The sequence below is a fragment of the Stylophora pistillata genome, chromosome 5, assembly GCF_964205215.1.
Source record: "Stylophora pistillata chromosome 5, jaStyPist1.2, whole genome shotgun sequence".
Classification (NCBI taxonomy): domain Eukaryota; kingdom Metazoa; phylum Cnidaria; class Anthozoa; order Scleractinia; family Pocilloporidae; genus Stylophora; species Stylophora pistillata.
Window position 1 is genome coordinate 30038843 of NC_142523.1, and position 11744 is coordinate 30050586.

At 39.9% G+C, this 11744-nt stretch overlaps 1 protein-coding gene and 1 pseudogene across 1 annotated transcript; both read left to right on the plus strand.

Annotated features, from left to right (window-relative positions):
* Nucleotides 1-338: 338 nt before the first annotated feature.
* On the plus strand, nt 339-1232 carry LOC148731372 (uncharacterized). Its single transcript, XM_088761906.1, has one exon. It carries the CDS (start codon nt 339-341, stop codon nt 1230-1232), a length of 894 nt encoding a protein of 297 aa, XP_088618032.1.
* A 455-nt stretch (nt 1233-1687) lies between these two features.
* On the plus strand, nt 1688-9569 carry LOC148731373 (uncharacterized; annotated as a pseudogene).
* Nucleotides 9570-11744: the final 2175 nt, after the last annotated feature.

Sequence of the window (11744 nt, forward strand, 5' to 3'; positions counted from 1 at the left end):
TTCCCGTTGTTAGTGAGACTGTCTTATTTCTCAGACCAGCCAGATCGGATGCGAAAGCTACTATACATGCACATTAAACCGAAATGGAGACCACTCCATTCCGTCATTTTCTCAATCCAAAGCCTTTCTCTAGTCCCGGCTGGGGTCCAGGGAGTGCTCAAGCAACCTCTCTTCAGAGCACCGACACAGAGATCCTCAGCACTTACAACGCAGCGATGGACAAAATTGCCAGCAATATTACGTTCACGCGACTACCACTAACTTCACAACTTGACTCATGAGATGAATGCACTGCAGCACAACGACAATACTACATCCACAAAGCGGCTGAATACTGCATGCTGGTGTACGATGTGATAGCCCTAAACGACGGTAAGGGGCGCTTTCATGCCTTGATATCTCCTGGTGAAGAAAACAATGATAAAGTAGTAGCCGATGACGTGCTGAAAGCTTTGATGACCGCTTACAAGAATGCTGAAGCCAAAAGCACCAAAACGCAAATTCTAAGCCTTTATGGCTATAAGTATTCGATTAGCACGTTAAAGAAACTGCACTCACCATACGATAAGTTGTCAACTCGTCAGATACAAAGAGCGCGGTGTCATGCAAAAACAATAGGTCCTGGAAGAGTGCCTGAGAAGAAAAAACATCATCATGTGCGCATTGATATGAGTAAAGTGTACCATTTTATCGAGTTCATTAATCGTCCATATTTTTACCAGGATGTGTCTTACGGAACTAGGTCACTGCAGTTAGACAGTGGTGACACCATTAAGATGCCGAACGTCGTGCGTACAGTGACGCGCTCTACAATGATTAGCCAGTACATGCAATTCTGTCAGGAGGAGACGTTTGAACCTCAAAGTCGCTCCACTTTATTCAAGACTCTTGAAGTCAGAGAAGCCTCACAGAGAAAGTCATTGCAAGGTCTCGACAACACTGCTGCCGATGGTTTAGCTGGCTTTCATAAAATTGAAATGATAGTCGACGACTTAGAGAAAGGGGGAATGAAAAGGCAATGGAGCGCTGAAGTTCTAGAAAGACTGAAGAAAGCAAAACGCTACTTGAAGACTGATTTTCGCGTTCATTGTAGTCCAGAGGAGGCTGTATGTCCGGATCATTGCCGTAAGCTCGCTCTTGGTGATGAACAAGATCTCGACTTCCAGGAAAATTGTTCCCACCAACACACAGAAAACTGTAAGGAGTGTCCAAAATCTGCGAAATGTCCTTGATGAAGTCGAAGACAAAATTCGAGGACTGTCTTGGAGACCTTACAGCAGCAAGCAACGAGATGATCTCCTCTATGACTTCGAGCCGGCAAAAACCGACATTTTGCAGTGGAAGGCTCTCATTGTTCCCTCCATAAACCAGGAAGTAGCAAAACAAGATCAGCTGAAGATGATAAGCACCAGTCAAGACTGTGCACTTGTCATAATGGAGTGGGAAATGAAATTTATCCAGCTTAGATTTCGTGAGAAGCAGTCCAATTGGTTCGGCAAGAGAGAAACGAGTTTGCACATCTCGACAGTGCTCACAAGTGATCTAAAACGACAAAGGAAACCTAGAACTGCACTCCTATGCCCATCTGTTTGGCACCTGTCAGCAGGATTGGTTCGCCGTGTGTTCCATCATAGAGAGTATACTGAAAGAAATTAAAACCAAGAAGCCCCACATCACTCGAGTTTACATGAGGTCCGATGAAGCTGGCTGTTATCATAATAATTCTCTCATTGCCGCAGCAAGAGACATCGGTCAGCGGGCAGGTATTGAAGTCTTTCGGTATGACTTTTCAGAGCCACAGTATGGTAAGGATGTGTGTGATCGTATCCTGTGCCCCGTGAAAACATGCATCCGACGTTTCTGCAACTAAGGACGCGACATTCTAACAGCGGGAGACACGAGAAAGGCGCTCTGTGAGAGACCAGTGAAAGGTACATCCGCATGCGTATATGAAGATAACGGGTCTAAGAGAACCTTAGAAGTGAACAAGATAGATGGACTTAGCAAGCTACACAACATCCAGTTTGGGGATGTTGTACGTGCGTGGAGGTTGTACGAAATAGGGCGTGGCAAGGAGATTTCTTACGACCAACTAGTTTTAAATGACCAAGGGGACACCGCTCTCGTTGTAAGTAAGGAGTTCTTCCCTTTTCACAATGCACGTGTGTATGAATACACAGTTCCTGGAACAGAGGTTTCAAATGAAGGCGATGATTTGGACGATTCAAAGATGGACATGTTTGAATGTTTGGAGCCTGGATGCGTGACGAGTTTCCAAACGTTTTCAGAACTCGAGTTACATTTGAACGTAGGGGACCATTGTGTGAAGGATGAAAGGCTGTCAGAAACAGTATATGATAAATTCCGTAGAGATTGGGAAGAGAGGCTTACTACATCAGTCAGCATCATTGACGAACCCCAGTGCGAAACTAGTACCCACCAGGTTGTACGTGACTCAATGCCTCCAGTAAACACTGTCAGTATGGGCTGGGCCCTACCCGAGCCACGAGCAGGATGCACTAGATTCAGCTGCAAAGTTAAGAGCAGTATTTAACGGCAAAGTTTGATCAAGGCGAACAATCAGTGCTAAAAGCTGACCCTCAGCAAGTTTCAAATGATATGCGAAAGGCAAGAGACGAGCAGAGCAATAGGTTGTTTGACCGAGACGAGTGGCTTACCAGGAGCCAAGTGCAGGGGTTTTTCTCTCGCCTTACAGCAAACAGAAAAAGGCAACGAACACCCTCGGAAATCGAGCGAAATCCGAAGGAACTGTCCCTAGAGGAAGAGGAAGCTGAACGAAAACGGCTGATGGAACACATCCTTAATGAACTAAAGCCGCAGCACCCTCTGTCCTACAATGCCTTTAATCTGTGCGAGTGCGCAAAGGAGAATAAGCTTAGTCTTTTTAGTGTAGCAATCAGTCAAAGAAATCTTGTCGTTTTTTGAAGTACCATTTAAATCAAGAGACAGGAAAATGACCTTATTGAACAACTGATGTCATTTATACGGGAATGCCGATGCTTTAATTAAACTATATCAGAAGCTGCATAGCCCAGGAAAATAAATGATGGTGCCTGTGGAGTGAGTTTGTTTTAGAACAGTAGGCGCAGCCTCAAAGTAACCTGATAAACAGTTGCACTCAGCGAATTAACGTACTCACTTCTGAGAAAACTCGCGAAAATCTCTCAAAATTTTCGTTATTAAGTTTGTGGCGATGTTCTTAACTCGCAAAAATTAAAAGAGAAAAGAGAAAGGAAAAAATACTACCCTGACCGTGAGAGATGTTAGTAGTATTTACTCGTAAATATAGGTTTGTGATTTTCTTAATTTCGAGAAATTAATGATATGTGAATTTTGCAGGAGTTTATTAAAATGCCAGTTTGAATCATTTGTATTATTTTTCAATTTGTCCCGGCAGGATTCTCCAACTGTCGATGGCTCAATCATATTGCATATCTTCGGGATTGGCGTTTGGTTCGACAAACCTCTGAAACTAGATGTTGCGTGACCAGGCGTAACTGACTCAGTCACGTTAAAAAAGTAATCATGTAAAATTCATCTCTTTAACAAATACCGTTTTGAAATGATGAATATATGAATACAGTCTATAGGAACTGTGGAACGAGAAGAAGTTCATCGCAATTATAGACGAAACTTTTAATTTGCAAAAATAAACCTGAAAAATTCATGCTTGAACGTGTTTCGAACCCTTGACTTTTGCAACACCTCCGGTTCAGCGCTCTAACCATTAGGCTAACAAACCAACTGTGATGCCATTCTACAAATGATGATGAAAAACTTGCTAACCACGTAAAAGGAAAACTTTAGCAAATAGCTGGAAGAAATGGTCAAATCTGGCAAATTGGCCACAATAATAAACACGAGTGAAATGAACAACTTCTTCAACAACAAATTCACTTTGGCACGTCGTTGATAACTGAAAACAAAGGCTAGCGCTCTTGAACATTAAGTAAGTTCCTCAAGTCCAAAAAGGATACAACAGTAACGTTTCCAATTTTATAGAAACTATTGTTTGCATGGTCAAATATTGCTACGGAAACTATTTTGGACGCGTGTGTCGAAAAAAGAAGGAACGCATGCAGCTAATTTGCATATGACTACAAAGAAAGATTTTTCTCAAACATTTCCTCCATGCCATGTAAAACGGACAAAACAATTTTTTTATCGATTTTGATACTTCATTAAGAGTTGGTACTTTATTTTCAAGCAATTTTTAGGCCGTTAGGGCTTACAAATCGGATTCATGTGCGGATCGTGTTACTTTGGTTTCGATCAACATGGCGAATATTTGTTAAATTCGCAAATCTCTCTGCGGCGCGCCATGAAAGTGCCCAAAAGTTCTATTCCATAATTTACTTATTAGGTGTAAGTGCTTATAGGCTGTAATAAATTTGACTCTAGATTAGGTCCCACACAAGAGAAAATAGCTTTCAACCACACGTACCTCACGCATCACAAATTTCTATGCTCGAGGTAAGTATTTTGAAAAATTTGTAACTCAGTGAAAAATATATACTGTGTGATTATTTTACCGTTAACGTAATGGCAAAAGGTTGATCTTAGACATTTAAGATAGAAAGCTCGTTAGAGTTGAAAATACGGCTTCAGCAGCATTCGAATTTTGTAGCTAAATTATGGAGGTCCTGGGGGGAAACTGGGTGCCTTTGAGGTCACCTTGAAAAATATCTCGTAAAAAGTGAAAAAACCAGACTGGTTAAAAATAAACGCAATATTTGTTCATGGGATAGAAGTCTCGACTTTTACAGTAAAATTCAGGGAAATCGGTGAAGGTCCGAAATTTGCTTTATGCGTTCTTAGGCGGACAGCCTCTTAAAAAGGTAAATAATATCATTTTTAGCTCCGCAGGGTTTGCTGGCTGGTTTGTAGAATTTAAAACATGCGCAATATTCACGCCAAAGCCGGTCCAAAGATATTCTGCTTAAACAGTCACACTGTTGTAATAACAGAAATGGAAGACGAATCAGGCCCATAGCCACAACCTGAGTTTGCTCGGTTTTCGTTTTTGGAGTCCTCTCTGAACCAGTGAGAAACCAGTGAGAAAACTTATAAATAACACTTTTTTCAGACATTGTTCTGTTCTTAGCTAAACCTGGTGTAAAGGATAGTGGAGAGCTATTTTTTTTTCTTTTATTTCAAGGCTATTGCCCTGCTTGTCCTGTGTCTGTGTCTATTATTACAATCTACAAGATTTATCCATAATTGACCCGCGCATATTTTAGTAGCAGTCTCCTGGGAATGGGATGAGCCCGGCTGTACTTTCGCATACGGGGCCTCTCCTGCTCCCAGGACCATTTATATGTGCCAAGTTTTATGTCTGTTAACCTTGAATTGTAAATAGTTATAAATATCAAAGAAACTCTAAAGAACAATCATTCACACACACTAAATGATACCTACGTTACTTCGTCTATAAATTGCATATATATGAGTGATCAATAAGCAATTTGCAGAAAAATTTGCAGTTCAGTTCTAAAAAACCAGCCGCGATTATGTGCGTTGTAAAGTATCTTAGGTTTTTTTTATTCACTTATCATTCTGCGTAAAATGAAAACTTGAAACAAATGAGGACAATTATTCTAGATTCCTTTGTATGGCACCTATTAGGCAAATATAACTGAGTACGACGAATTTTTTCAGTTCGTATCAGAGTTAGTTCAAGGTTAACCCCCTGTTTAAAGTAACTGAGCCGTCGGAAGTGTCTTTTAAAAACAACCTGTGTGTGAAGCAATAAGTTTTGAACTACGAGTGGTCCCCATCTTTCCTCGGAAATATTAGAGTTCACAGGCTCTCGCGTCTCGCTACCTCTGCTATATCCCTGAGGAAAAATGGGAACAACTCGTAGATAAAGATTGGGCCTAATTTTATCTATTTGATTAAGGGGAATGTTCCTATGATGATGTTTTGCCAAGTTTGCCTAGTATATCAGTTTACCATACCACAAAATTTTGTAAATAATTGGCAGTTCTAGCGTTAATGGCTTGATAAGAATTCAACGATTTGGTTTTGTTTTAAGCTACTGTTTTCTTCCTCTAACGAAAAAAACAAACAAACAAACAAACAAACAAATATTTTTTAGTCGAAAAAAAGTCACATCTAGATCTTGTTGCAAATACAAATCAACTGTTCGTTTTAATTAAGTGTCAAGTGGTAAGTAGGGAGGGGTGATCTTTTAAGTTACATATCTTATAGTATGCATATTTAGTTAAGGTCTCAGTCTGTGAAGTTTAAAAGTATAATAATCGATTGCGAGACCTCTGGTGATTTTTTCCCTTAGATTTTGAAATTCGATGAAATAGAAACTAACACTAACAAGTAGATGCTTGTGCAGTTATTATCTTTCGATTTTGCTTTTGGAGCGTGCAGTGGCCCCTTTCCTTCCTGCCCCTCCCCTTGCCAAGTATTTAAGCGTGGTATTTGTTGTCGTCTCTTTGGGAAGCTCCTTATCTTCTTTGTCATTATTTTGGCGGAATCCCGAAAAGAGTACCAAACTTCCCTGGCACTTGCTTCATTTTCTCTCCCCCCCCCCACAAGTCGAAAATGTCTGTGTACGCCTTTGCTTTCGATCCGTTGCGGTGACTTTGGCGTGTACGTCGTTCTGGTTTGATGGCTCTGTTCATGTCGCAGAAAAGTCACACTTAGGTTTTTCATCTTATGATAAAACAGTACCATTATGTGTTTTCTTAAGACTGAAATTAAATTTTTTCTTTTAACTCTGAATAATTGGAAAAAAAAAGGAAACACCCACAGCATTGGAAATGGTTTCTCGACACGGAATTTAAATGAGCATTTCATCTTGATATGATACTCGTATAAAATCAGAAAAAGAAAAGATGCAAAACGCATATAGAAGACTTTATTCTGAATTCGTAATTCGTACGCCGTCCAAGAGATGGATTGGAAATGTTTAAAAAGGCAGTTTTATTGTTGAATCGCAGCTATTTCTGTGCTATAACGTTACTGTTGATATGTGGAATATGTAACAGCCTGTTTCGGTTTTCTCTCATAGTTCTGCCGTATTAGAAACCATCCGATTGAATAAATGCTGTAAAAATAAGATGAGAGTGACTCTATAGTGAAGTCGGGGATATAATGTACAGAAAACTAACTTCTTACTAACCGAGTACAAGGGCAATACTGAGGAATATTGGTCCGAGGTAGTGGCAGTCCGGTGCGCTCAGTCCTTCCAAACTCAGCAAGGGCCAGTATACCCCACTATAGCTCGAGCATGTCCAGTTGTTACTTTGCTGGTATGGGGACTAGCTCTTGCAATAGGCTCTGAAGACTTTGGCTTAAAGGATCCACTTAGGCTGCCCAACCAGTGCGCTTGTAGTTGCCTTGCTAAGGCCAGCGTAGTGTGTAATTTTAGGCCTCACGGAGAGGTACCCCACCCATGGAAACCGTAACCCCATGAAAATCTCAGACTTGCGCAGATTATATTACTTTGTAGCACTGCGTGAGAAAAGGAACGCAGGGTCGTGCCGTGAGTTGTTGACATCAAAGTTACAGATTTTTGTTAATTAATCGCCGGCCGACTCACCGACGATGAGACCTGATGGCACGTAAAAGAGCTCACGGCAGCCAGTTTTCTTGCAAAAATCAGCCACCAGTCAAAAAGAAGCCGACAAAATATGTGAATTATTCCGAAGACATAGAAAAAAGCAGCATTGCAGTGCAAGTGTGCAGCTTTTTAAGTGAAGAAAAACTCGATCGACTTGAGAGAGAGTGTAAGGGTTTGAAATCCGAAAACGCCAATCTAAAAGGAACAGTCAAAACCCTAAGACGCAGTCTAGGCAAGTGTTTTTCAGGAGGGAATGGAAATGCAAACACTTGCAAATGTCTACGAATAGTACGGCAGATTGTCTGAGCCACCAATTACGGTGACTGATTTTCATTCCCATTCTGAATTTTCGCCGGTTGCAACTTGCGCGATCGTAGTAGACACCACTTTTAAATGGTTTTAATCATAAACAGATAACACTCCCACCAAACAGAAGCCGAAAAAAAAACCTCTCGAATGTTAAGATAGAGTAGTCGATATTGCCGCATGGTCAGTAACAAAATGTACAGGCAAGTTAATTTTTCGATCAGCAAATCATAACGACGCGTATCTTTAAGTGTCATACACTATCAAGAGTTTCTAAACATACCTCATTGATAGGATTTCTAGTCGGATATTTTTACTTTGTATTCTTTGTTACCATACTCTATCGTGAAATCCGTGAGTTACTAATTTCAATTGTCACCTTTTCACAATTTCAGTATTTGTAAAAGGGAGGAATATCCAATTGAAAAAGGACGTGTTGAGGCTCCAAATTCAACTCAAAAAGTGTCAAAACAAACTTACGTCTACCGAAGAAAAATAAAAACAAGTCAGCAACTAGTTAAGAGGCACAAGATCTGCTTCCTCAAAACTGAAAAAGAAATTGCAGGGGAAATATGAGTTTGCCAAAAAGGGATATTCTCTTGTGGAGACATTTGCACGTGGTAACTATGGATACAACCAAAGAACTTTGATGTTTATGGCTTGTGTCAGATACATGCAACATGCATCTTTGTTATCTTATCAAAAGACACCTGTAGCATTACATCTGATTTTCAATATTTTGTTTGATTGGAGCCCTCCCACAAACTTTGTTGTCTCCCCAAGTACACTTACTGACTGGAATGTTCTCTTAGGTGAAGCAGACAAACTAATTTTACGCAAGTGCTTCTGAAACTCCAAGTATGATTTTCATCTCTGGAGCGATGACTCCCACAAAGGAGGAGAAGAGAGGCACATAGTGGGTGTTCACACCAGGTGCCCTAGAGAGAGCAAGCCCCAAGCCTATGTCCTAGCAAACAGCCTTACAGCAAGCGGGTCTGGAAAACACCAGTCTGATATGGATTATCATGTTGTGAAAAATGAATATGACATCACCAATGTTTCGGGGTTGGTTGGGGACAATGCCTCTACCCAAAAGGGAAAAGTAAATGGTCTCTTAGCAAACAACACCAAATTTTTTGGAAAAGAAATGTTCTTTGTAGGATGCTACTCACATGTACTAAACATCATGCTGAGACGAATGTGCCAGGCTGGGTTTGGAGCAAAGGGTGACATGAGTAACCCCCATGTTTTACAATTGCTACATAAAATATCTTGGCTCCATCATGAGCGTACAAGCCTATACAAAGTTATGTATGTTTCTCTAGGTATTCTTAGTAAAGAGCCACCCCTTCCTCAGACATTCATTGACACAAGGTGGACATATTATCACGAGACTCTCCAGTGGTATCTTAAGTATGGAAAAGCTTGTCTACAACTTGCTGAGCGTCTCCTTCAAAGATTGCCAAAATCAGATAGCCACCCCACTATTTGGCAAGATGTCATTAAGATGAACTCAAGTACTATGATTCAAGTTGAAATCAAGTTTTTGTTTGAATTCCTTGACAAGTTCATCATTCCATCTCTGAACACATCCCAAGCTAGTGATGCAGAACTTGGTTTTTCCAATGGTTACCTTGCATGGTTATGGCAGCAACTGTTTTGAAGCACCACGAAACTTTAAGTGAAATGTTGAAGTCTCCATCAGAACATTTTTCTTGTAACATCACAATAGGTAAAGATGTCATTGAAAGACCCAGCAGCTATTGACCATTTTCAAAAACAAGTGCAGAGGCCAATGTTACAAGAAGCAATTAAAGAAATCAAAGATCATGGAGCAGAGTGGTTAACTTTTCCTAAGTTTTTTCGGCATGGGAGCTGATCAGAGATACCAAAGTCATTTCTGGCATTTGGTTTTAAAGCTTCTTGGAATTCCAGTCAGATCTGAAAATCAAAAAGAGAAGTCAGTGAACAATCCCTTTCATGTTCATGGACATTGCATTCTCACATTGGTCTCTTAAAGGACAGAGTTGGATTAATTAAATGGGCCACTCTTTGGAAACTAAAGGAACCCCAATTGCTATCTGAGATCAAAGAAATGGCTTTATCACAACAGAGCTCACTCATAAGTAAAGAAGCCACTCCAAAGCTGTTCGAGTTCTACGCCAAGCACATTTTCAGCCTTCCTGTAAACAATGTTCTTGCAGAAAGACAGATCAACCTTTCACAACTGTATCTTAATGATAACATGTCAGAGTTATCAGAATAGGCCTCAATCACATTTGTTGAGAACATTCTACACAGTGGAAAACCAACACCAAGACCACAGAAGCTGCACGTGAGGTTCATGAAGAAAGAATGAAAGAATATGCCCAAATACTCACCACAGACCTTTTGCAAGAGGCAAGAAAGAACTTAAAAAAGATTAGAGAAAACAGCACACATGGGCCACTGACAGCAAAGGATGTTTACCCTAAAGCTTGGATAGAAAAGAAAGTAAACAATGACTTACCGGATATGATTCAGTCACTAAAGGCTGATGGTTGCAAACTTAAACTTCACTGGAAAGCTTCTGCCAAGGGAACATCTGCACCGGAGGGACAAAGGTCATTCAGCCCAACAGTAATTGAGGGAGTTACCAGTACACCTGATGGACAAGTTCCAAGACTCATGCAGCTAGCAGCACTAATGGTGTGGAACTATGGGGAGGAGCTACCAATTTATGATCTACCAAGAGAATGCCAGTTGTGTTTACAAAACCTTCCAAATGTCTTCCAACCTCCAACTACTTGTCTTTCCAGGTCCCACATGACTATACATATTACGCCATTGCCTACACATGAAGAATAAAGTAGTCATGGGGGTGGCTCAGTAATTTTTAAACATTTTAGATTTGTACATAAGATCTGATTTCACTGACCCACACTGCATGAAGTAAATGTATCTCAACATGAATGCATTTTTACACACAGAGACACATCTAAAAATTAATAAATGTTTCAATGCAACATGTTAGAACTAACCTGATAAAAGCATGTTGTATATGCCACTTTAGTTAAGTGAACAGAGCTCAATATCAGTTTTAGTGTATGTAGCATGTTAGCTTTGCAATATTGTAACTGGTTTTGCAGGGTATAAGTAAAGTGCATGGAGCCAAAGCTGAGACATGCATGTATTTAATCATGTTGTATTGGATCTTGAAGTAAATGAATTGAACATTACATTCAAAATGAACAGTAGGTAAATGAAGCTGTAATGCATCTGATTTTAAATTGTTCTGCATAACTGTAGCCTAGTAGAATATTAAACAAACATTGAAATGCTGTCACTTCACTACAGCAATTTAAGACCATACTAAATGTAATATTTAACTACATGTAGATTATATCATTATAATGTTGCACATGACTTGCATAATTAAACATATCATTGGCAGTAGGTAACTATTAATGTGATAAGTACATGACTTGTTTATACTTGTTTATAGGTGTTCTTGTACATTAAGTGAATCATTTTGAACAGGAAGGGCAAAGCTAAGTGATGCAGCCAATGTTGTGTTACATACAGTTAGCGTACAATGTAAAACAGTAATAGATTAGATTTAAACACTGGAACTGTTAAAAATGTGCAAAGTTCATTATCCTGTCTTAATTTCCTTATTCCGTGTAAAAGATAAGTAGTACAAATCTGACCCGTAATGAATCCTCTCTCCCCTTTAAACGTTTTATTAAATATCTACAACGATGGAATTTTTTTTCACATACAGACAACTTGTCATAGCCTCTAAATCTGGACCAACACAAATATGAATATGCAGTGTCGTCGAAAAAGAATCAGTGAA